This window comes from Nanorana parkeri, unplaced genomic scaffold, assembly GCF_000935625.1.
Source record: "Nanorana parkeri isolate BGI_ZX_2015 unplaced genomic scaffold, ASM93562v1 scaffold153, whole genome shotgun sequence".
NCBI classification, from domain to species: Eukaryota; Metazoa; Chordata; class Amphibia; order Anura; family Dicroglossidae; genus Nanorana; species Nanorana parkeri.
This window is the reverse complement of record NW_017306421.1, coordinates 115,070-142,637: the sequence shown is the minus strand read 5'-3', so window position 1 is coordinate 142,637 and position 27,568 is coordinate 115,070. Positions and strand designations below refer to the sequence as shown.

The 27,568-nt window shown below is 41.8% G+C and overlaps 1 protein-coding gene across 1 annotated transcript; it reads right to left on the bottom strand.

The window, feature by feature from the left end:
• Positions 1 to 10,075: 10,075 nt before the first annotated feature.
• LOC108785251 (sulfotransferase 1 family member D1-like) lies at positions 10,076 to 26,831 on the bottom strand. The gene is made up of 8 exons (XM_018554296.1): positions 26,766 to 26,831; positions 18,443 to 18,582; positions 15,362 to 15,487; positions 15,131 to 15,228; positions 12,619 to 12,745; positions 12,446 to 12,540; positions 10,624 to 10,804; positions 10,076 to 10,193 (listed from the first exon to the last, which is right to left on the bottom strand). Exons 1-8 carry the CDS (start codon positions 26,786 to 26,788, stop codon positions 10,081 to 10,083), a joined length of 903 nt encoding a protein of 300 aa, XP_018409798.1. The 5' UTR covers positions 26,789 to 26,831; the 3' UTR covers positions 10,076 to 10,080.
• Positions 26,832 to 27,568: the final 737 nt, after the last annotated feature.

Genomic DNA, 27,568 nt, shown 5'->3' with positions numbered 1-27,568 from the left:
CCTCGCCGAGCGTCGCGTCACTGCTGCTCCGGGCGGGGTCATCTGGCAGTCTCCGGCCACCTAAATTAGGACCCGGAGACTGCCAGGTGACCCCGCTCGGAGCGCCGCACACCGGAGCATCAGTGACGCGACGCTCGGCGAGGTAAGTAAGAAGACACCTGGCGCTGACTCGAGTATAAGCCGAGGGGGGCACTTTTCAGCCAAAAAAATGGGCTGAAAATCTCGGCTTATACTCGAGTATATACGGTAAATGTGATTGTACAGAGTGTTGTACAGAGTTAGTTGCTAGCTGTGAATGTAACGATGAGTTTGGAATAAAGTTCTAGATCTGCTATTGTAGATGTTATGAAGAAAGTTCAAGTGGGCACAAAAGTAAGGTTCGTTTGAAATTGTGATATAGTGCATAGAGCTTCAGTTCTCATTTTGTGCAGCTAAGGTCATTTATGCATGCTTTGAAATGGCTGTAGGATTATTATTATTATACGGGATTTATATAGCGCCAACAGTTTGCGCAGCGTTTTACAATACAAGACATTAGATTTGCTACAATCATTTGGTGCATTGTTTGCTAACTTGTTTATATCAAGATTTAATTTTGTGAGCTTACAGGAGTTGATTGGTCATATTGTAACTTGAAGGCATGCTTTGGAAATTATTCTAGGACAATACGTGAGAAAAATGAAGACTGCTACGTTTGCACCAACACTTTATGCATTTTGAATTGTAGCCAAGCAAGCAAATGACCAGAACGTGTATTATGACATTAGGCTAAATAAAACACAAACCTGTACAAAGTAAAGATAATGAAAAAGATTTCAACTTTCAGTGAAAAATGAAAAAACTAATTTGACCTGTTTTATTGTTCAGCACTGGGGGCCCCCCAGACCTTTGCTATTCTCGTAATTAATAGTTACGCTACCTAAGGTATGTAGAGGTTATAAAGGTTCATTTTGATTATCTGGGGCATTTACTGCCCTTCAAACAATGCAAATCATTAAAAGCCAAGCTGAGTTTTGACAGCAGAATCCTGAGTGAAGAAGCAGCACTTTACTGCTGTTCATCCTCCTATAAGCATGTTTACATTTACTTTTTTTTATCTGACTCAGACCTCCTCAGCTGTGTAACAAATTGCTATGTAGTTATCAGTAAGAACCATCCACTTATTTATCATTATTCTTTATTACAGATATTTATATAGTGCAGTCAAATTACACGGCCATTTGGATACTATTCATTTACACCACTCCCTGCCCTTAAAAGGAACTCCAGTTATTTAAAAAAAAAAAAAAACCCTTGCAGTGGGGCTAACCCAGCACTGCAAGGGTTAACTGCTTGTTTTGGTCTAGAGGCTGGCATCGAGTGCACATACACGATATTGCCAAACGTTTTGGGACACCCCTCCAAATCATTAGATTCAGGTGGTCCAATCACCTCCATGGCCACCGGTGTATAAAATCAAGCACCTAGGCATGCAGACGCTTCTACAAACAGTTGTGAAAGAATGGGTCGCTCTCAGGAGCTCAGTGAATTTAAGCGTGGGACCGTGATAGGCTGCCACCTGATCAATACGTCCATCCGTGAAATTTATTTGCTACTAAATATTCCACGGTCAACTGTTAGTAGTATTATAACATAGAGCTTCATGGAATAGGTTTCCATGGCCGAGCAGCTGCATCCAAGCCTTACATCACCAAGTGCAATGCAAAGCGTTGGATGCAGTGGTGCAAAGCGTTGGATGCAGTGGTGTAAAGCACGCCGCCACTGGACTCTGGATAAGTGGAGACAAGTTCTCTGGAGTGATGATAAAATACAAAAAAGGTCACAAGCACTCCAGCATATAGAAAGTCAATGTTTATTGACTTCACAGGTGTCACATCATCAGATGTTTTGGAACAGCAAAGTCCCTTCCTCAGGCAAAATAGATAATGAGAGTGAAGTGATGAATCACGCTTCTCTGTCTGGCAATCCTATGGTCGGGTCTGGGTTTGGCGGTTGCCAGGAGAACGGTACTTGTCTGACTGCATTGTGCCAAATGTAAAGTTTGGTGGACGGGGGATTATGGTGTGGGGTTGTTTTTCAGGGGTTGGGCTTGGCCCCTTAGTTCCAGTGAAGGGAACTCTTAAGGCATCAGAATACCAAGACATTTTGGACAATTTCATGCTCCCAACTTTGTGGGAGGAGTTTGGGGATGGCCCCTTCCTGTTCCAATATGACTGTGCACAAAGCAAGGTCCATAAAGACATGGATGGAACTTGACAACCATGCACAGAGTCCTGACCTCAACCCGATAGAACACCATTTTAATTTGTATAAACAAAATGAACAGTAACTCATGGTATGTGTGTTTCCATTTATTTTGAATGTTATAGCTGCAAAGGGCGGGCCAACTCAATATTGAACCCTACGGACTAAGACTGGGATGCCATTAATTTAATGTGCGTGTAAAGGCAGGCGCCCCAATACTTTTGACAATATAGTGTACTTACCTGATCATCAGTCCTGCAGCAGTGAGCTCTCACATCTTTTCCCTTCCACACCAGCTGTGTATATCCCTTGGCGTGCTCACATCTAATGCATGTTAATGGGCCTGTGTGATGATATCACTGGGGCTTAGACCACTGGAGCCTGGGAGAGAAGATGCAGTGGGGACTGGTCTAGCAGCCAGGTAGGAATGAAGATCACGTAAGTATATTTTTTAAATTTGAACCTCTAGACCAAAAGGAGCAGTTATCCCTTGCAGTGTGGGGTTAGCCCCACTGCAAGGGTTAATGAAAACAATTCCTGCAGTTTATCTTTAGATTCAGGAGAAGCTCCTGAGTTTAGTGTCACTTTAAGCTCCTAATAGGGTTTCTTCGAAGTGGTATGTAAACTTTGAAACCAAATTTAGTAGAGTTTTTGGAAAAAGAAACGTTATAATGCCATAAAAATGCCTTTACCTGCCTACTGGCAAATTTTTGTTATCTGTACTAGACCACTGGAGCCTGGGAGAGAAGAGGCAGTGGGGACTGGTCTAGCAGTTTTTTTATTTGGACCTCTAGACCAAAATGAGCAGTTAACCCTTGCAGTGTGAGGTTAGCCCTACTACAGAGCTTAGTTTTTTAAAGGAGAACTATGAGGTGAGTGCTTTTCACTCACCTCATAGTTCTAGCCGACCTGTGACAATGAGACTGTCACAGGTCGGCTCAGTAGATCGGGAGGTGAGCGAACACACACCGGGTTCGCTCACCTCTCGATCCTGTCACGGCTCTCTGCCATGACAGGGGGAGGGGCTGGATTCCCCTCTCCCCGCTCCGATCTGCCAGCGCTGACTGGCGGAACGGACGGGGGAGGGGGCGGGTACAGCTGGCTCTGCCTCTAGATAGGCAGAGCCAGCTGTCACTCACGCAGCTGGGCGGATCCCGTCATCTACGTCGGGATCCACTCCGACTGCGGCATCTCAGTATACAGCTCGCGGTATACTGAGCTTAGGGTAACGGGAGGACGCTAGTTTGTGTCCTCCCGTTACCCTAAGGAGAACTCTGGGGAAAAACACTGACCCCATAGTTCTCCTTTAAGTTCCTGGAGTTTCCCTTTAACCACTTGCTGACCGGGGTGTTTATACACCCTTCCTGACCAGGCCATTTTTCAGTATTCAGCGCTGCATTTCTTTGCCTGACATTTATTCCGTCATGCAACACTGTACTGAAATTAATTCTATACCATTTTTTTGGGGACAGATAGAGCTTTCTTTTGGTGGTATTTAATCACCACTACAGGTTTTTTTTTTAACTTTATAATAAAAAAAGTACCGAAAATTTTGAAAAAAACTTGTTCTCCCTACGTTATGTTATAAAACATTTATTATTACCCAATTTTTTGGTAAAATATAAAAGACGGGGTCACGTTAGGTAAATAGACACCAAACATGTCAAGCTTTAAAATTGCGCGCACCCGTTAAATCGCAAAAAACTACCATAGTCAAAATTGACCATAGCCGACGCTTTAAAAGCTTTTACTGCTCATTAGTTTAGTCTTATCAGTAATTGATGGCTCTAGAATTATTGCTCTCATTCCGACGTTCGCGGCGATATGTAACATGTGCGGCGCAATGGATGTAATCGGCGTTTTCGCACGTAGGCGGGCTTGACGCATGTTTGGTTGTGGGGGCGGGGGACTTTTATTTTTTTTTATTGCTTTGATATGTTATTTTTCATTTTTTCATTTTTTTTTTGTAACACATTTTTTTAAACCTTTTTTTTTAACTGAACTTTATTGCTATCACATAGGGAGCAAGCAAGCTCCCTATGTGATAGCCAATTTGCAGTGACAGGTCCTCTTTATGGAGACATTAGGGGTCTTAAGACCCCTAATGTCACCTAGGGACCCCCAGAGAAGCTGATGAAGCAGAGACCTTGCGGCGGGCACGAGCGGAGCGGGATAGGACATCTAAAGACGCGCACCCGCTCTCAAGATGCCGCTGTCCGGCTGTTTAATTACAACAGCCGGACAGCAGGTAGTTAAGGAGTTTACCATCTATCTTGCTTTCAACAAACTTGCAACCCTATCCCATTTGCACACATACACGGGCCAATATAGACAGGAGCCATTTACCCTACCAGCATGTCTTAGAAATGTGGAAGAAAAATGGAGTGGCTGGAGGAAACCCACACAAGCACAGGGAGAACATGCAAACTCCATGCAGACAGTGTCCTGGCTAAACCTGGATTTGAACTGGACCGTTTAACCTTTCTTCATAACAGCTTTGTTTTGCTTATCATGGGGATGTTAGGTGACCATTTTTTTAAATTACAAATAATTCTTAGTTCCTTTTCCCCAAGTCATCTTCCAGGGCAGTACCTGATAGAAGGGATCCACCCACCTGAAACAGGAAAGACATCATCCACAATTAGAATAAAAAGGGTGGTCCCTCCTAACCACCTCAGTATTTTGTGTTTTCTCTGGCCGAACAGGAGCATCGCAACGTTTGTTATTTTACTCCAGGCCTTTGTGCAAGATTGCAGGGGCCTCCTGAGGCACGTGGCTCTCACTCGCAGGAACAGTGGACCTGGAGGACAACATGCACAGGACATTTACCCAGGACTGGTTCCCCCAGAGTCCTTATAAAAACGGTTTGCCCAGAGGTTTCCCTCCATAATTGAAGGAGATGGCAACTATCCTCGCTGGCGTAGTGACTCTAGTTGAGTCCCCCGGAGTGTCCTGCTAGAGGAATTGACGGATGACCCGTTGGGCTCTCTGGCCGGTAGCAGAGCTGGGCCACAGCAGGACGTGAATACTGCGTCTTGTTAGCAATCCCCACCGGCAAGCAGGGGCACCAGGAGTGGGGCAGGAACGCAGTCCAGCCAGCAAGGGGTGTGCACACCATCGGACTCTTCATCACAGGCTTCTTCTCCCATTCTGGGGTATAAGGCACTAGCTCCAAGGTAGGCGGGTCTACAGGTGACAAGTCCCCCGTACCTGTACCTTTCTTGCTCTGGGGGCCTGCTTCGGTGGGGCAAAGGGTACTTGGCTTGAATTATGCGCCTCTCAGTGGGTTTCTCTCCACGTGGGTGCAGCTTGGTCTCGGGTGGCAGGCTCTGAGCCCTTCCCTTTTTTGGCGTAAGTATAGGCCTCAGAGGATAAGCCCCTGCCAGCAGAAGCCAACACACCCTGAGATGTGCTTCCTGCATTGACAAATTGTTTTTATTCAGGTACAAGCCTTTCTGCCAGATCTGTGTATCTTCTTTGAGTGGCATGCATGAGAGAGAGAGAGTCCATGGTCATATCTCTCTCACACAGACAGGATCTGGCTCCCTAGGGGTCTGGGGATGGATCTTGGCAGTCTCCTCTTTAGGACAGCCTGGCTGTTCCACTTTTCTCTTTAGTCTTCCCCTTGACTCTCCCCTCTCGTGTACATATTGCTGGGGATAGGGAGCACGCTTAGTTGTCATGCCTTATACTGGAAGGTATTCCTAGCAGCGCCAGTCTCATGGAAACCTGAGACTGCAGGGCCACACTCTGTTGGAGGTAATGCGGTGTGTTTTGCCATGATCAGCCATGTTCTTATGCCTGCAGACAGCTTACAGGTGAAACATGCGGCATGTATGTAGTACCTAAAGACATGTTTTCTGTCTGTGGGGCTTAGGCACGGAATGGTTTATTTTTATTCCTTTGTTTTCACTTGAAAATGTTGAGGTATTGGGGTGGATCACCCTGTTTTACCTGGAGAGGCAGACAAAGGTGCAATTTACAAGATTTGCAGATAGGCAATGTCACTTGGGGGCGGGTGCTCCACAGGTGAATGACCTTGCTGTCTGCACTGGTGGAAATCTCCAGACAATCTGGAGCAATTCCTGCCAATTGGGCTACACTGTAAAGGTGGCCATATACTGTACAACCATCGCAAGACCTTAGTCTTGCGATGGTTGTAAAGGGATTAAAAAAACGTACGATCTGCCCATCTTGGACGGGCAGATCGCACTCTCGATCATCGCAAGCCACGCCCCCTGAGGGGCGGGCTTGCGATGACTGTAATGAGGGGCGGGCTTACGCTGACTGCAAACCGTTCGGCAGTTGTCGAACAAGCAGGCCACCAACTCGCCGAGAATCGTACGATTCCCATCGGGTTTTCAAACATGCTGGTTCGATGGAAGACGTGCGACCGTACAGTAGAAACGGTCGCATGCCTTCCATACACTGCATGATTCTCGTACGATCGTGGGATTTCCCGCGATTCTCGTACGAGAATCGTGCAGTGTATGGGCACCTTTACAGTATGGAAATGATCAAATGCATTTAAACTTAGGGGTTAACTGGATAAATACTACTTACCCAGGGAGCCCTTGGCTTCTGAAAAGGTCAGAAGTTCTGAAATTGACAGTCTTTTATCAAGGGCCTAAGTACATTCAGAAAGATGTCCCAGACGAGGCTCAAACAAACTCTACATCTTCCTCATGTATGGGTGTACACATATCGTTATACAGTATATGTATGCCTTCCTTACTCCATCAACTACTTAGCATCTTAAGTAGCTGATGATTCATAGCTGACAGTGTGTATACAGGCACACACACAATACATTTTGCCATGTATATCAATGCTTTTCATATCCATAGTACCTACTATCAGGTTACGTGTGAATTGATGTCACTTAAAAAAAGACTACTTTATACTACCTCCAGATAACGTTGGGGCAGAGCTTTTTATATATATACTCTAGTCTGCTGCCGGATAGTCCTGGTGTGCAGCACCCCAGACAGTTATTGGCATCTTGAGGACCTGGGAGGACAGAGATCGCTTCCAAGAGGTTAAGCATCCCTCTCTTTTTATCCTATTTCATCCAGCGTATAGAAGTTAGCTTTTAAATCTAACAAGGCTTTAGAAGATGTCTCTGGTACTACTTGGAAATCAGTCACTCTTTGAGGAGATCCAAGAATATTTGTGACCTGTTCCAGGGCCTAATAAAGGCTGAAAAACAACATAACACTGATGCCTGGTGGTTTCGGACATCCATCGCCCTGTCATCCTCTAGAATTTTTTATGATGAGCTTCAATAAAGACCTGACTCATCTTGGGCAGAGAAGCTAGGTTTTCACCAGAGAAAATCTGTAAGGAAGTCACTGAAATAAGTTACAATCGTTGGTGTAGCACTGCAGAGTTACCCTCCATCTGTTGTGATCAAACTCTTGGCAGTAAGGTGCTCTTGGCAGCAGGGATTCCTGCCCTGCTTGTTGAGGGGCATGGTTCAACATGACTTTCATTGTTACTGTCTGGTGGTCCTTTCTGCCCTTCGGTTCTATTGTAATACTGAGGTGGTTAGGAGGGACAGCCCTTTTTAATCTAATTGTGGATGATGTGTTTACTGTTTCAGGTGGATGGATCTCTTCTCTAGGGTTGCCACCTGTCCGGTTTTCAACCGGACAGGACAGTATGGTTTTGGCATCTTGTGTACGGGTTTATGGCCACCTCAGCCCGTACACAAGATGTCACAAGTTCAGGCAGACAGGGGCAGCCCCTGGGTCCTAGAGAGGAATGCGTGAAGGAGGACCTTCTGCTGTGCTGTGTGAGCACAATCCCGGCAGAGTGTGCGGCTTTCTCGGGGGCTTTGCAGGATCTGTGGTGGGCCTTATGCCAGAGCCCACCACAGAACCTGCACAGCCCCCATGAGAACCTGCGGATTTAGTGAAGGGGGGGGGGGTTGGGGGGGCGCCCTTGTTTCGTCTTCCCTAGGGCGGCCCCAAACCAGAATACACCACTGCGTACAGATTCTATATCTGGGGACCTGTGGCACACTGGCATCTTTGTGATTACCTCCAATGTTATTTAATCACAAAATACATGCATAATGTACTTTACCAAAAAATTGCCGCAAGGCGCTACAGTGTTCGGGTTTGGCTTGAAGAAAAGGTGGCAACCCTACTCTTCTCTCAGGTGCTGCCCTGGGAGATTCCTGGAAACCAAGTTACCAGGTACCTAACTTATGTTTTTACATCCTTTTCGGTTTAATGTAGGGCTAGCATCACATATATTTTCCATGTGAAGTGCATGCATGCTAGTAATGTGTAATTTTAAAACAGATATTTATTATCCCTCACAGACTTCACAGCACTTTGCCTGCTTTTCTCATTAGGCAGACAGCACCACCTTTGCAAATTCAGGGTCGGAATCTACATCGTGGACTGAGATTTGGGCTCAGATTTGACATATTATGTAAATCCTGATATATTTGCCATTCTTTAGACCTCATTCACATCTCGTCGGGTGGCCCGTACAGATCCGTGTGGCGTGCATGGCCGTATCGGGCCGTTCCCGGAAGGACAGGTGCTGCATGTGATTGTATGCAGCAGCCTGTTCTTCTCTATGGGAGGACGCGGTCGTACGCTCACCCGAGCTGCAAGCAGACATGATGGATCCTGCCTGTGTCCGAGCAATAACACCAGCACGGGTGTGCAGCTCGGGTGAGCGTATGACAGCGTATTGCTGCATCCTCCCATAGGGAAGAACAGGCTGCTCTGTACAATCACACGCAGCACCTGTCCTTTCTGGGAACAGACTGATACGGCCGTGCATGCCGCACAGATCTGTATGGGCCGACGGTACGCTGTGTGAATGAGCCCTTAGACCTGGTTAACACCTGCGCGTTCCTACGCTCTGCAAAACGCTCAAACACCGAAATCCCATTATTTCCTATGGGTATGGTTCACACCTGGGGTATTACAGGCCGTATGAACGTGCTACAAAATGCCCTACGCCAAAAGAAGTACAGGAGCTTCTTTGGGGCGTATTTGCCGTGCGTATACATTGGGATACAGCCAGGTAGCCCTCGGAAACGTGTGTTTGTCACACGGTTTTTACCGCCAATCTCGGTAAAAATGTGCGGCACGAAACGCGCCACAAACGCGCATATTCGATACGCCTAGGTGTGAACCTAGCCTTACTGTGTTCACAAATATCTGACACAGATCAGTTTCCTGCTGCATCCTCTCACCTTGTGACTTGCTACAAAGTTACAATGTTAGGTAGTGGGGAGGAGACTGAAAAAATGCTTCATGACATCACCTCAGCTTAATCATAGATGCCTGACTAGAGTCCAAGGCTTGTTTTTTTAATTGAAAATGTATTTTTAATATGATACTGTTAAAATATATTATGACATGTCCTGAATAGATTATACAGACATGAAAAGTTACTAAAAATATTTTAAGGAAGAGTAACATTTGTAATAATCCTTACAGTAGGGCTACCCCTGCACTGCTTGTTTTTTTGCTTGGTGAACAAAATGAAGTTATACTCTCCTGATTCTCAGAGCCAGCTTGCAGTGACAGCCTTCCCTCATGCCTGTCTCCTCCTACGCTGCAGCAATGTCCCTCAGCATCCTCACGTCCTATACACTGTGTATAGAACGTAATGATTTACGGGACCTTAGACAGAGGGGAAAAGAGGCTCCCGGGACTGCTCTAGGGGAGGATCGGGTGAGTATTACTTTGTTATTTTCCTCTCTAGGCAAAAACAACCACTAAACCCTTGCACTGCAGGAGTAACCCGACTGTAAGGGTTAAGAAAATTTTACCCGGTGTTCTGCTCTAAAGAAATGGGAAAAATGCATTAGATCTCGGTCCTGAAGTGTAGGTCTATGTCTGACATCTGTCTCTTGTAGTCCTCATCAAACGTCTCATTCTGTGCAACAGTGAAATGGTTCTTCCAGTCACCGGCTATTCCTAAAAAGAGTAAAGGATATTTCTGTTATATTACAGTCAGGTGCGTTCCAGCATGCAGAGACACTATTTGCCTTTTAGTGTCACATGTATTATATTAAGCATGCAGTTCTGCACCCCACCAGCAATATAGAGGCATGATTTCTTATAAATAGACACTGTTACCATCTAAACAGACAACTCATGGTCTCTTGAAAGAACACCTCTTGTATGAATGGAAACAACCACATATAAATACAGTATATATCAAACTGATGTTACATATGTGGATGAAAATACAGAAAAAGTCTTATTTTAGACAAAGTATATTTAAAACTACTTAAAATAATGTGCAGGGCCCTGCTTCATGTGTATATATCAAAGTATGAAAGATGGTGGCAAGTCTTTTAAAAGGACTGCTTGTCTTGTAATAATAATAAAAAATAAGCATTACCTTTTCTCATGAAGTTAGTAGTCGTCTGGTCAAGTATGTCCTTTGGCAGGGTTTTGTAATTGGCCATGTCATTGTTTTTCATTTCTTCAAAAGAGGTGTGGTGAACAATCTTCTCCACAATATCTTCACTCATATCTATTTCCAGGAAGTGTAGCATTTTTCTGATTTCTCTCTTTGGATTCTGTTAAAAGACCTATTTGTTAGCAGTGTTTCTATGTGGAATTATGTAAATAATAAACGATCAAGGTGTACTTTATGTTTTAGGGGAAGAGCTAACATCAGTAAAGTTTAATTTATTTTTTTCTAAATTGTGAGCATCTGCACACTAATTCTGAGCTACATAAAGTTCAGTGATCATTGAAAGCCTCCGCATGCACAGAAGTAGCACATACAGCCAATCTACAGCTAATCCTTAAGGCCCTGTTCACACCATAGCGGTGTGCTAAATGTGTGGGATCTGGTACTGGATGGCACTGATTCTAGTACTTGCTGGCACTGGTACTGGATGCCACTGGAGCTAGATGGCATTAGAGCTGGCTGGTGATCACGGAACTCTTCATTTCTTCTCACAAACCGATAGGTATGCTAACCACAGCCATTGTTTACATTTCATGATGGTGTGACAGGGTGCCATAGCACCCTGGTTGAGAAAGGCTGCTCTAGGAAAGAGTTTAGAGCACAGGTCTCAAAGTACCGGCCCGCAAACCAGTACTATGTGGCCGCAGCCAGCTGACAAGTCAGGCACGCAGTCATGGACCGTGTACCTGACTTGCCAGAGTAGCTACACAGTCTGCATCTTTGTTGAATGCACAGACCACATAGCTGCTTCTCTGTGCTGGCACTCGGATCCTTTCGTTCAGCGCTCTGAAATCCTTCAGTGAACACTAGCTGAAAGGATGGATTAGTAGGGTCTGCACTAGATCTTACTAATCAACCACTGGATCACCAGTGATTGTGCCTCAATGCCTCCTCCCTGCAAAAAGGTAAGCAGGTGAGGGGCTCTTTGTTTTATTTTATAACTGGCTGGGTGTGTGTGTGTGTGTGTGGGGGGGGGGGGGTTGTTGTATTATTTCATATGTGTGGGGGGGTTGTATTATTTTATGTGCAGGGGTATTTTTATTATTTTTTTATGTTTGGGGGGGGGGGGGGGGGAAGAAGTGTATTTGGCTCCATTCACATCTGTAAATTTAGGTGCAATTAAAGATTCCTGCATCAGGAACTTGTGTTTTCCTACAGCAGGAATCCCTAATCTGGTGTTTACAAGCGGCAGCTGTTGCCCATTCAAGTTAATGATCAGGCGACAGCCACTGCATGTAAACGCCTACACAACGCATGTAATGATATGTGATATGATTTCATGCGGTTAGGAATCAATCACTATTACTGGACGCATCGATTAGTGTTTTCTAACTGCATGTAATCATATTACATACCATTACATGCGGTGTGCAGGCATTTACAAGCAACGGCTGTCACCTGATCATTAACTTAAACGGATGACAGCTTCCGCTTGTAAATGCCAGATTAGGGATTCCTGCTGTAGAAAAACACAAGTTCCTGACACAGAAACTCCTTATAACACCTAAACCTACAGATATGAATGTGGCCTTATTGTGTGTATTGGTGTCTGTAGTACCATACCGGATATAGTTATATTTTATTTTGAAGTATGAAATTTGCAAGCAGCCCTCATGGGAGAAAAAAATTTGTAGAGTGGTCCCCGAGTGAATTGAGTTTAAGACCCTTGGTTTAGAGACACACATTTGGCAATAATGGGCCATTTATGGCTTAATGTAAAATACTAAAGTCATGTAATCCTTACCTCTTTCATGTCTTCATAGAAGAGATAAAGGATATTATGGTCATATCTTTTTTCCCACCAACCTTTAACATGATCATGCCAGGAGCCATAGCACACTAAAATAAGAATTTTACAGGTGTAAGATTGTCTAGTATATGATTCAAATTTTGTATCTCTCTATATATGTTTCTTACCATATCCTTTCATGTAATTATCTAAGAATGAATCCCAAGGTCCAGGATCAGGCAAGGCTTTCACTATTTTGTGGAAAAAGTAGTATGACACAGCCACATCTTTTGCATTTCTGGCAATGTATATCACCTGGATGGAAGATATTTAATATGTGTCTATACTATTTTAATTGTACAAGATTTATCTAGCGCCAGCAGTTTGTGAATCACTTTACAAAACAAAGGGAGATAGTACATTTACAAAACAGTTTGAGGCAAGAAGGTTAGGAGGGCCCAGCTCGTGATTTATACAATTTTATTGTTTACAGTTCTATGAAAAGTCGCACTAATTATACCTTCACCTTAAATAATCAATGGTGTGGATTTAATTAGGCATTTTGAGAGAGTCAAGGTAGTCTCCTACAATGCTGTGATGCATATTGACAGCAATTTAATCTATCTGACAAAATAAATCAACAATATTTGATTTCAGCAACAGTAAGTTTGTTATTGTAACTTTACAACAATGTGAACTTGCAAAATGTATTTGTATTTGACAAGAAATCATTTGGAAGCGATGGATGACATTCTGTTAAAGTATGAGTTTGAGAGTATAATACTACTATTCTTGCTATTCTCACTTTCCCCAAGAAGTTGAATCACTACTAAAAGGCTTGTGCCATGCTGCCAGCAACCACCGTTCAGCTCACACTTCAGTAAAACCTCGCTGAAGGCAGTTGGTGGAGCCTAGCCATGAAGTCAGGGAAGGTCAGGGGCATATAAGAGGCTTTTCTGGCTAATAATGGTAGTAACACACATCGTGTTATATCTTTTTGGCAGTTTTACTTTTAAAAGTTTCAAATGGTATAGTACATGTTCATTTTAAGAGTTTTGATTATCGAGCTTAAAGTGTATTTCCACTTTTGCTGTTAAATTTTAAAAAATCCCATTATATGATTGTGTTGTATTCCCATTTACACAGCATGAGTAAAAATTAGGGATGCACTGATACCGAATATTTGGGCGAGCTCTTGTACTCACCCAAATGCTTCCGATGCCTATCCCGATACCAGAACTTCTGGTATCGGGAAGCCCGCCGCGGGTCATTACATGCCGCCCGGCTTCCTGATTGGCCGGGAAGCCGGCTCCATGATCCCTCGTCACTCAATATCGGCAAGTATAAAAAAAAAATTATTGGTACTCGATACCGAAAAAACTGTATCAGTGCATCCCTAGTAAAAAAAATTAAAATTGTTAAAAATGTCTTGCATATCTATTTGTTTCTTTGGGATATGCTTTTGGGCAGACTGCAAGCTATTGTGAACAATTTAAAGTGAAAAGGGAAGGACAAAGTGGTGACAGACTGTTGGAAAGTGTATTAACATAAAATGCACCACCCAATCCATGAGATCTTTAACACTTTGTAAAGACATAGTGTGCAAATTTAGTTTACAACTGATAATGAGATCTGCCAGCACAGTACCGACAGGGCTACGGTATACATTAAGTGACACTAAATCTTAAAAATGCATTCAAGTACCTTAACTATTGCCAAAAATATATCTTATTTGTGTATCACTCAGCTGTAGATCCTCAAATCATCTTTGAATTTGTGATGACACTGTCCTTCATTCTGGAGGGTGGCTACTTTGTTCCCTCTTGTGTGTGTTGTAAAGTAGTCACCGCTCCATACTCGCTCCTGTGATAGACTACAATCTCAATAAAAATTAGTACACTAAGCATGAGATTGTAGTCCATCATGGGAGCGAGAAATTCAAGGTGAGACTTCTTCTTTAACTCTTCACCCCCCTCCTTAACATTACAGAGCAGAAGAAAACTTCAGTGTTGGGGTTCTCAGAAAAGAGCTAGTAAAAGGCAAGTAGCAATATTTAATTTTTTTATGCTATGTGAATGGTAACAAATATAAAGTATGTTATCCCAATTTGGCTGCAAACGTGAAAATACACTTTATGGTAGGCATACTAGGGATTCCTTCTACACCCTGAAGCTGAGGATGGAGATGACAGAGAGCAAGTTTAGCTGGTACAGGAAACCTTAGAAGTTGATCCATTGTTGCAGCTGGGCAATCTATCTGAAAGGGACTAGTAGCTTTTATATCAAGTACTGCACAGCAAGGAGCTCAAGACACAGATTGCCGCAATCGGCTTAAAGGTCATCTATTCTATGAAGGCTGCAAGTACTTTGTTCCATCATTTTTGTAGTCTATTACACTCTGGGTGTCCTGTGCCTAACCCTCTCTACCTCTCTTATCAGTCGGTCGCCACTGGAGGGTTGGTAAGTGCTTTGGGGCAGCAACACTACAGTATATCCTAGACAGGCTAAGAGGGACCATTCTATTCAGTGGCTCCTTCTGGGGTAGCACTACACTTGTATGACCAGGCCACACTGCTTTCGAAGAAGCTGGAGCTAGATGTCAAAAAGTGCAAGTTAGAAAGACAGATCTTGTAATGTGTTTATATATTTTGGGGGTTATATAATTGTAATATAGATATGTTTGCAGTAGAACGGAAGCTACCTTTGATTTTTTATCCCAGAAGGATTCTGGCATCAGCTGAATAGGCAGATGTGTTTTTACAAGTCTTGGAGATGGTTTTCCTTCAAGTATTTCTACTCCTATGAGATCAAACAAAATAGAAAGTGGACATGTTTTACCAAAAACACAGCTGCACCCATGTATAAGTAGTGCCATACTTTGTGACAAATTCAACGTTGATGTTATTTCTTTTATAAACATTCAATGTATTACCTGTAGGCATGTCAGGAATTTTAAATTCTAAGAAAGGTACTCGATTATATATGGTGTCTCGTCGACATTTTTCAAGATTTCCTTCACAGTAAATCGTGTCCACAATTTCACTCGCCCAAGTAGTTCCTAGTGAGAACATCAAATGAAAACTAATACATGACTGCAGACAAGAAAGGAAAAAGTGATCATGTTTGTTGTTAGAATAAAGGTATTGCTAAGATGGCACTCAGCCTGGCTTCATTTTAGTACCAGGTGCAGGAACGCAGAGAACATACCAGCACCAGGCATATTGCTACTACTCTGCAAAGTGCCCGACAAGTGACGGGATGCACAAAGAGAGCCGGCGGGCAACATGTTAGGCACCACTACTATAGATACTTTTGAAGTTTAAACTGAATAATGGTTTAAAGTATATCTAAAGTCAATTTCTTTTTGGATAGAGTAGGAGAGGGTTAAAACTGCAGTATTTTTTGTTTGCCATCTATGTCTCATCAGGGAGATCTCCTTTCACTTCCTGTTCTGTAGATATATTTCCAATGAGAGGTAAATCCATGTTTCAGGGAAACAAGCGTCCCTGTAGAAAGATGATCTATCTATTGCTGTTCAGGTGGCAATGCAAAATTTTGGAATTAGCCTCACTTTTATCCCCAGTGACAGTGGTGATAAGGACAATTAGAAAGAGTTATTCACCCTAATTGGAACACAGACAGCAATTAAAAGCTGCCAGTGGTTCTTACACTTCACTACTCTATCTAAATAAAGAAAAAGTTTTGCCTTTAATTATACTTTAAAGTCTTCTTAATCTATTATGTAAACAAATACGATTCCATCATCAAATCTAGTTTCTAACTCTCATAATTATCGGATTTTATTTATTCCCATTACCTTAGTGCAGCCTTTCTCAACCAGGGTGCCGTAGCACCCTGGTGTGCTTTCTGGCTTCCTCAGGGGTGCCTCAAAGTTTTGTGGTCATGGCACTGTGATGTGAGAGGGGGAATGAAGACTGAAGTGAAGGGGGCTCCTTATGTAAAGGGGAAACGATGATGTAAAAATAATATTAAATGTAAAAATAATTTGAATTTTTTTTTAATGCCCCCTGCCCCGCAAGCACGCACGTATTCACCTAAACATGCGTTGGGTGCACCTACGTATGAAAACATTGATCGAGCTGCACATGTTGGACATCACCGCACAAGCCAGAGTGAGAGCAATACATCTGGGGTCAATATTTATGAGTATCTCTAAATTGATGACCTACAGGGGCTCTTAAAGCGTCGTCTATGGACTTTTTGACGTACTGAATTTTGTCACCGTTTCACAGATGCACGCAATTTTTAACCTGGGCATGTTGGGTATCTATTTACTCATCGTAACTTCGTCTTTTATATTTTACACAAAAGAAAAGGAGTATTGTATTGTGTTTTGGGGCACTAAATTCAACTTAGGTGCATATATCGTGCAACATAAAAATTTGCAACTGCCGCCATTTAAGGAGTTAATTGAAAAAAAAACAGTCTGTTTTTGACAATACCTTTTATTTAAAAAAAAAAATGGGTCCATCGATTGTAATTCAGGATCAATCATGATAAACGATGCCTGCCGACTCACCAAAATAAAAAATCCCGCCGCACAACGACCCGTCCGAACCCGATGAAGACTCTCCGCAAAATGACAGCTCCCGATCTAGACAAATAGGCGGAGCAAGCTGTGACGTCACAGGGCATTTTCTGCCTGTTTGACATTCTGAGCTGCCATTCGGGTCTGGGAGCCGAAGTGTCATAATACTATTCATTATATTACGACTTACTGCCCATATCATTTGGGGGGCAAAGGAAAAAATATTCAGGCAGATAACTGTTGGAGTGCAAGGGGGAAGTTCTGAACACATGCTGGAAGATTTTTTTCCTAACCTGGGAAGATTGTAATGAGCTTTTTGTGCAGATATTCTTCTAGCATATGGACACCTTTAGTAATGACTTTGGGTTGTTCCAACCGCCCTCTCTTCACTTTCTGCTTTTTACTCTTATTGATGCTACATATAAAATATTGAAATATGTAACATAATGAATTCTTTAGAAAATTCCAATACACAATTTGGCAAAACTGGTGAAAATGTGCACAAAATGACACATACCTGGGGGTGCCTGGTTTAACCAACATTGATGTCCAAAGCCACAGACTAATTTAGTAGGAGCATCTTGGCCAGACTTCCATTTGTTGTATAGTATAAACTTATATTAAAGGCTCTTTGTCTGGATAAGTTAATATTTATGTTACATTATAGGTCATCACACTTTGTCACCTAGTGAACCATAGATAGTAGTGGTGAGCCTCTTTAAAGTGGAATTCCAATAAAAACATTTTTTAAAAAGTTTTTTACATTGGAGAGATTTCCGCTCACTTTTGTGGTGACCTGATGTCAGATGGGACTGCTAACAAGTTAAAATATTCCCATACAGTGGGAAGATAGACACCAGGCTAATATGGATGTCCATGTCCCTTTTAGAGATCAATAACATGTTAAAGGATTGCAGACGATTATATATTCACTCTAAAGGTGGTGAGTAACTTTCAAGAAGGTACAGGTAACCTGTTTGTATATTTCCCTGGTAACTACTGGTGTTTTTCTACTCATGTGACTTCAGAGATGTTGACAGTGAATCTGTTTTTGCTACCTGGAGATGCTTGAATACTGTGGAAACAAGCTAAGTTGAGGACACTGGACTAAAAATGCTTTTCTTGTGTTGGGCAGATTTCCCTTTTGTCTACATAGGAAAAGGGGGTTAATCTCCTAAACTGGACACAGGCAGCAGTAAAACTCTAACTCGCAAGTCTTTCAATAATATTCGTATGCTTTAATAAAATAAACTTGTTGAGAAGCTAGTTTAATCAGCATCAAAGGGTGCAGCATGTGGCTTCTGAGCTTCCACTGCTCCACAAGGACCACTGTAGTACAACAAAGAACCCTAAATTATACCAGAATGCCATACTTTGTTATGAAAGTATTGGAGCCCATAATTTTGAACATGTGTAATTAACATGTCAATGATTAGTAAACTGTAGAATAGAAAGAAAAATTACCAGCTTTAGGATAGGTTGCAATGATCACATCATCAGGTCTAGCTTGGAAATCTGTCACTCGTTCCCAGTTTTCTGCACTCTCTGCTGATATAGGGATCCCATGGAGAAGGACAGTTGCCTTAAGGGTAGGAATGTCCATTCTGCATATTGTAAGTAATAAATAGAAAATTAAAAATAACATCACCTTTTAATTGTTTAATGTTGTCATTGCCAGGTTGCGCCAAAGAAAATAATGGTTATATTTAAGCAGAAATTCATATATCAGAGTCCACTTCAAGCAGGTGTGAGCTATGTAGTTACACAAGCAGCATCCAAAAAGAGGGGCATCTGCTCCCAGGAAGCTGAGACTTCCTCCCCCTCCCCTTACATACATACATCACAGTTCTCTAGGCAATCTACATAGGGTTTCTAGTTGCTAATTGCCCCTCTGTTTGACTTTCTGTGGTTGCAGTGATCAACCAGTTTGAAACCTCTACACTGAGTACTTTACTCTCCAAACTGCTCTACTGATGATCTGTTTTCAATTAGATGAAATGTGATTGACTGCTTTGGTTATGACCGGGGATATCCCATCTCAGAACCACTGCTGTTCAGCAGTTTAAATAGTGTCTCAAAGCAGCTCCAAATATGGCTACAAACACGAGAGGGCAGCAGTTTGTGTAATCATTCTTATAAATGATGCTCGTACAAACATGCAAGTTTGAATATAGAGAGAATAGGAGTAACACTATAGGCACAGTCTTTTAATGGGAGAAAACAATGAAGACGGAAATTCAGTCACCTCTAGACATGTGTGATTCGTTTCGTTACGAATCGAAATTCGTACGAATGTTCCTGAAATTCGTAGATTCGTAAGCATACGAAATCCGAATTGCAGTTTCCGAATTTATATCCGAAATACGAAATTCCGTTAACGAATTTCGGATCCGAATTTATTTGAAACAGGAACTAATATTACCCCTGTAAATGAGGTTGAACAACATGACAAGACTTTTTTTTTAAATCCGAAATACGGATCCGCTGCTGCTGAGGTTTGCATTACAATACACAGGCAGGAAATATGAAATTCCGTTGACGTATTTTCGTTCCGTTACGAACATTCGTTATATATTGAAGTTAAAAAGCAAAGTACATTTATATTGGAGTTGATGGTATTTTTTTTTTAAGTCCGAAATACGAAATTCGGATACGGAATCCGTTAACGGAATTCGTATTTTGTTTTGGTTGACCAATCAGAGGTTCTATTCTGCTGCTGAGATTCTGATATCATAAAAATGTGAACTGACTCCTAATATGGAATTCTTAAAACATCCATCCAATGTGTCAGAAACAAGTAAAGATAAATAAAATTATAGTGATACAATCAATCCACTACATGTGAAACAATGTAAAAGCTTGTGAAAAAAATAATACTGGAAAGTGATGAATGCAAACATCCTTGAAATAGGTGATAAGTAATTTAAACAAAAGGCTGTGCACTAACCGCACTGGTTGGTTGCCGGATTTCTTATGTCTACACAGCTTAGTAGATCAAAAAATCAATCAAAAGTTTCCAGTTTTTTTTGGCTGTTAAATCATTAGTTTCTGCCAGAGTGAAACAGTCTCTGACTGTTACGAAATCCCACCAAAGGGCAATCATTCATAGATCAATCATTCCATTCCTCTGTTTTGTAGTCTCAGCAGCAATACAATTTTGATGTTTCCAGTCATATGAAAGAAATAATGTACAGGGATCCTTGTGATATAGTGAAGGAGTTTTATTTAAAGAATGGGCAAGCAGACACTTACATTTAAAATTTGCAGCAGCTGGCCCGCACTATCTGCAAACAAGCTCCTGTCTCCTCGAGATGCAAGATCAATCTCAGCTAGCCCCGCCCCTGACGCTTTTAGTCACTTGACGTCTTCAGAGGGTAGCAGGTATTTCCCCTGGGAAAATTGAATTAACCACTTAAATCTGGTCAACCCTCCCTCTATACTTACCTTTTGGTGAATGGCCCTTCCCCTCCGCCGCCACGTGTGTACCTCATATTTTGAATTTCACTTGGAAATTGCAAGCACTCGTTGGTCAGTGCAGTCAGGTGACCACGCTGACCAATGAGAAGCGCTTCCTAGCACAGTCAAATATGGTTTTGGTTAAAATAATTTATTTGTATCAGGGCAAGTATAATCATGGATTGAATTACACTTCTTCATAATCATTAGTCTGTATTGTTTTAGAAAAAATGCCACATGACCCTTTTATCACTAGATTGTGCTTCACAGTGCAACAGAGAGTGCGTTGGACTGGAAACAAGTGGATGCAGTCTGACAGCCAAATCCCAGATAAGTCACAGTGATAAATCGCTGTCAACTAGACATGTGCACTGCCAAAAAATTTGTTTCGTTTCGTTTTAAATTCGGATTTGTGTTATTTCGTTTTTCGGGATTCGGGTGTGAAAGTCAATACGGATTCGGAATTCGGACGAAATTCGTTAGCGATAGTTCGTTCGAACGTTCATTTCGTTTCTTATTCGTTTCATTCAAAATGTGGGAAATGGGAAAATGTTTTTCTTCAACGGACGAAACGAATAAGAAACGAAAACGAAACGAACGTTCGACCGAACTACCGCTACCGAATTTCGGAAACGGAAATTCGGATTCGTTTGCATTCGTTATATCTGTAATTCGGAATTCGGATACATCCGAATTTCCAAAAATTTGTCCGAATTTCGATTCGGAACGAAACGAATCGCACATGTCTACTGTCAACCACACGGAATCACGTGGTGATAAATGAAACAAGAACGTTGTAGTGATACTTACCTATATGTTGAATTACTTAATCTTATCATATTCAGCAGTGAGTGAGTCTGCAGTTGAACTGTGTCTTATTCAGACTTCATCTGGAGCTCTCTAGTAAATGACTGTTTAATTAAGTGCATACTTGTACCTCGATTTAAAAACCATTACAACACATTTTTCTTTATTATTGAGCACCTTTCAGTTCTAGTGTTCAACAATATGGTAACTAAATACTGCCAAATAATGGCTGTAATTGGAGCTGTGAGTAAAATAATGTTCTCGCCACGATCTCATAGTGTAAAGTTAACACCTTTCTGATTATAAAAGTAATAGTTTGGTTATTAGTGCTCTAAAAGGGCAATCAGAGAGAAAGTCAGGAAACCTACACATTTAGAGGTTTAGATTCATATTACTGCATGGAATCAGGTTTATAGGTTTGAATTGCCTGCAAGAGATTAAGGTTCCATTTACATTTGTATGTGCCTTGCGGACAGGTTTTTTCTGCCCGTGCGTGCTGTAGGGGGCACGAGCGAGCAGAACATTTTTTTTTTTGTCTAATTACGGCAATGCGCCCAAGTGAGTCTGCTGTCCGTCCATTTTTTCACAACGGGCGGATGGGAAGAGGTTAATGTGGACCTTTACACTCAAAAATCAAATTCTACCAATGCATCCCTCTATGTATGATGAATAATAATAACATTGACATGTCAGGTGTAAAATGCTGTGATTATGAAATACTTACACTTGCAGAGCATTCATTTCCTGCTTTGAAAGTGCAAATGACTTCAGGTTGCCAAAGCAATGCACACCGGGATCGCCTTGTCATCAGCAGAGCATTGCTGGGAAATCTCATCTGTACTTTCAGGAGATCTCAGGGAAAGGCATTTTCCTCCACTGAGATGATGTGCTTGGTAACATGTCCTAGTCACATTTCTAGTCACATGTGCCAGAAATAAAGGAAGTAATAGGAGAGCTAGTAATCTGCCCTTAGTGAACATGGCCACTGCCAGAAGGCTGGGAAAGAAAAGAGAAATAAGGAATGCAAAGAATACAAAGCCGGCAATTATCTAGAAGTATGTGTTTGTAGATTATCATTACTAATCACTAACAGTATGTTTTAAGTTGTTTTAAAGATAAGTGTAAAGGTCCGCTTTAAGGTAGCCTATTCATTTAATGTGCTGCCTAACACTACAAAATTGCATATACAAAAAAAATGGCAAAAAGAAAAAAATAAATGTAATAAAAATAAAAATAACAACCACTTGAATCAGCTGCTTTGAAGGGTTTGGGTACAGATTAAGGCTGGTACAACCAGCTGTCTGTGACAGCCAGCAACCAGCACTAAGCCCAGGAGCTGAAGCAGTCAGCTCCTGGGCGTCAGGTCTGGCTACACAATGCTCCAATTGTATTCAATTACTGTAGCAGGTCTTCTTAATACAGCACTTCCTCTCAGTACAGGGGCTGCGACAGAGCTGTTGCAGCTCTATTAAGGGTCTCACTGCTTTAGTGATCTATTGCTGGCTGATTGCAGCAGGCAGTAGATCACTATTAGAAGTGATCTGTTGCTGCAGAGCTGCACGGGGAGTCTGAATCAGGTCTCCACGGACCAGATCCAGACCATCATGAAAAAAAAAAGGTTAAAAAAGTGTAAAAACCCCCCCCCACTAAACTTTAAAACTTAAAAATACATTCAAGTACCTTAACTGTTAAAAGAGAACTATGGGGTAATCTTTTTATCCCATAGTTCTCTTTAGAGGCACGGGAGGATATATACTAACCTCCTCCCATGACCCAAAGCCCAGTATATAGCGGGCTATTGCATCCCTGGACGTAACCTGTCTGCATCCAAGGCTGCTCATCTTTCCCTGTATAGATGTAAACTTTATAATGGGCTGGTATATGCGTACATATGCCGCTGCTGTCATTAATTTGTACAGGTGGTTGCCCGCAGCTGTGCGCAACACCTTTTACTCCAGGATACAGAAGGTGCCAGAGCTTTTGACCTAATAAGGCATTAGGGAGGGTAGAGAAAGAAGACACTCTTATAATCTTGTAGTAATACATAAGATAAAATAGTTTTTATTAAGGTGAAAATATTTGTGCTTATTTTTCTTATTAGAATATGTGAACAGAAATGAATAGGTGACTTTGGAGGGGAAAGGGGGAAAGCTAATAGTCTGCCTAGGGCTTTGTTTGGTCATAATCCAGATGTGCAAATACTGGATATGAAGCAGATATCTGCACCTCTAAGATCAGAAAATAGTTTTCCTACTTTTATTAATTTACATGAGAAAATAACTGGTTTATCAACCTTCTCATGTCTACAGAATATGCTTTCCCTTTTATTGCTTTGTCCTTACGTGGCATGTCCACACCTCCACCTAATTACCCTGCTTAGCTTCATATATTACTCACACATAGGGGCTGGTTCACTAAAATAGCAAACAAATAGCCTGCTTACTTTGCAAAGGAATTTTCATTGTGCAAGGGAATTTTCCTTTAGCTTAGTAAAGTAGATGTGACTCTGCTGTTTAGTGCTTATGAGCAGACAAAACATGATTTCTTTTTTTTTTTTTTTTAGTCTAAAGGTCATTCATCACTATTTTCTAATAATCTGAACTCTCACAAGCAAATGCGTGAAATGTTGAGAATAATGACTGTTTGAAACTAACACTGCAGCACTAAATGAGGCCGTAGTGTATGAATCAACCAAACAAAAAAAGGTGAAAAGTCACTTTAATTACCATGTGAAATTTTCTACTTCTTTAGTAAGTCAGCATCTTTATCTCAACAGATAAATGCGGTTAAATCATGCTACAATAAATACAGAGCTCCCTCTCGTGGTAAAAGTGGAATATTAGTTTTTTTTTTCATCATTAGGAGATCAAATGGGATTTCATAAAAACAGGACCAGGCAGAATCTGGAGCAGTTGCCCATGGCAACCAATCAGCTTTTCTTTTCAGTTTTTTTCAGATAAGCTTTGAAAATGAAACAGAGAAGCTGAATGGTTGCCATGGGCAACTGCTCCTGATTTTTACAAAAGATTTGATCTGCATGGCCCTTGAGGAATAACATCTTGACAGTAGACCATGTCTTGACCATATCAAGGATGCCTCTGGTGGCTGACGCACCCATCTTCCTCAGCCGAGGATACGGAACAGACTGCATACTCTTCCTTATCTGTTAAAAAAAAAGTCCCTTTCATTTATTCACTCCCTCCATCCCCACATTGAGATCCCCCCAATGTATGGCTCCTAATTCAGGTGCAAGGTCTGGAATTTAAAGTCTGTCAAATCCTCAGACAAGCCTTACACTGCATGAAAGTGTGCACCCACTTTCCAGAGTGGGTGAACGTTTGTTCAAAAACTGTAGAATCAGATCATGATGATCTTCCAAAGAAATTCAGACTTTCAGGGGAGTCTTTTTTGCCCAGTTCGACTCCAAACAACTAATGTGCAACATTCTTCAAGTCATTCTGATCTTTACACAGACATGTTGTCCCCGCCTGGTGACTCAGAAATCTGGTGTCAGAGTTCAGCTGGAGAGCTGCAACTAAACTGTGACCTGTAGATCTAAAAGCATGTGCAGACCTCTTATCCCTGGTTACACAGGCAGGCAGGGCTGTTCTTTTTCTTGTGCCTACATGCATGCGCTCTGTTTCTGCCTTATTGCTGTATTTATCTGGCTGCTTTAGGTGTTGCTGCATCGCACCCGCGGTTAATATAGTTTGCTTTATGACCATTTCTTGCCTCCCAAATTACCTTTCTATTTAAGTTGTGCTCAGACTAGCACTCCTGGCCTGCAGGGAGTGGGAATGCACCCTGCCCAATTCCCTGCCCCCCACCAGTCCAGTGCGTGTGGCCATTGATCACCCCTGCAGTATGCATGTGGCCGCTGACCATCTACCCCTGCTTTGTTGGCCAGCACCCACCAACCCCCCCTCCCCTATGCACAACCTCCATCAAAACCCCCCACCCCCCTCTATTTATTTTGCCTTCCGAAGATGATGTAAGTGGATACGGGGGTCTGGGTTGGAAAGTGGGGGAGGGTTGTGGAGCCCATCTGCAGAATCTTGATGTGATGTGACTTTCACATATTTGAATGCTTATAAACACAAATCACTGTTTTGGGGGGACTACAAAGGGCCTGCACACAAAGGTGCTTCCACAAAGGTGTAAATACACCCAAAAATATACATATATCAACACAAAATAACCTCTCTCCCCTAAAATATACAGACTGTCACTTTATTAACATTATGTTAAAAATGTACCTAGGTACATATCCCCACTATGACCAACAATGTGGGGCCCCACAACAATATAATAATTGGACCATTTTTTAAACAAAGCGAGCAGAAAAATATTAAGGATAGACATGCCAGCAAATCATATACCTCATTTAGGCAAAGGTTTATATCAATAGAAAATAGACACATTTGTCATCTATAACACCTTATTGCTTGTATAAATAAATATTTGGGATGCACAATATTTTTTTTCCCCGGTATCGAATTTGAGTACCCATATTTATTTTTTGGTTTGGCCGGCTCAATGTTGATGGGCCGGGAAGCGTCATTACCCGCCGTCTGGCTTCCTGATTGGCCGGGAAGCCGGTTCCATGCTGTTTGGCTGGCTCGATGCTGATGGGCTCCTAGCCAGCCTCGATGCTGATTGGTTTGGCCAGCTCAACGCTGACTTTCATCCGTGCGGGTATAGGTGTCCACACTTGGAAGCAAACAGGATGGATCCTGTCTGTGTCCACGTGCGGACACCTATACCTTCCATAGGGAAGAAAAGGCTGCTGCGCGCAATCACATGCAGCACCTGTCCCTCCCGGGACCTGCTGTTTGTGGGTGTGCACACCGCACGGACGTGTACGCCCAGTGTGAATGATGCCTTAGACATAATACACTATCCAGTGGGGGTGCCACTATAAATACTAATGAATGGGGGGTGGAGAGCTCACAGAGAACTTAGTTGTAATTTATACAGAGCACAGAGGCAGCCATTTCTATGAGGATATGAAGAGGAAAGCTAACAAAAAAAGTAAATTACTGTGTTCATACACATCAACTGCATATGCCTGCTTCGCATGTACAATGTGAACATTGCTGGCATATGTTGTTTTTTAAAATATCTCCACAAAGGTGGAAACGGACTTTAAATTCACAACCAGCAAATGACTGAACAGCAATCATGACTCTCAAATGGTAGTTGAGAGTCATGATTTGCACTTTGCACTTGTGCGAAGCATCACTTGTTTACTAATTTATACATTTCACAATTGTGATTTCATATCTTTACCATGTCATCATTTGCAAATATTGCATAGTATATAGCTAACATCAGACACAGGAAGGCATGATGACTTATTCAACCTTGGTAAAATAGTTTTACTGCAAAGCATCTATGAAAATTTATTTCTGCCGTGTACTAGAGCAGTGAGCTTTAATACCAAACCACCTTAGAAAGAAGTTATATTTTTACGTATAAACTAAAATATGCGTCTAAGTAGAACAGTAAAAAAAGTAAAACTTACATGTCTTTATTAAAGTGGCTCATTTTATATTGTGTATGAAGATCGCAATTAAAAACGTCAATACAATATTAAGAGTTATATTATCCAAGTAGTGCCACTCCTTGAACTTGTAAGCTCAGTTATTCATTACCTTCTTTAGTTAAACATTAGAAAAATGTCAAACTTTTTGGCAAGAAAGTGATTGTTGATTCAACATGAGAGACATTGGTGAGCATGACCATACATAAAGACATCCCATAGAGTTTAAATCACTGTCACCTAGTACTGCTGATTTTAGCAGGTTCAGAAGACAAAAGGGATGAGCGAATATGCCTGGGTTTGGTTTGTGGGACATTCGTCAAACCAATTGTGAATTGTGAACCTAAAACCAAACGCTGTTGAAGTCTTTGGATGCAAATATGGAAATTCAATTTTGGACATGTTAACGGACAAGAAATTGTGAACAAATGGCATGTGGATCTGGGCATCGCCATGCAGGACATGTATCAATAAAAAAGAAATTAAGAAATACTGTACAGTGGGGAGAAGGTCCACCTTTGAATGCGACTTCAAGGAGAAAACACCAGTCCCGTATTATGTAACAAAATTATTCTCACTGACATCAACACCATATTCTGGCATCACACATTTTGTAACTGATTTTCTACCTTTTACATTATTGCTTGGCTTAAATAAAGCAGCAGCACCCCAATCTAATTAAGTACAACTTGGAAACAAAATGGCTTTTTTTGGCTGTGACACCTGATTTTTCTTATCTAGCGGTAAAAGGCCTGAAGTGACCAGTGGAAATAGCAGCCACAACA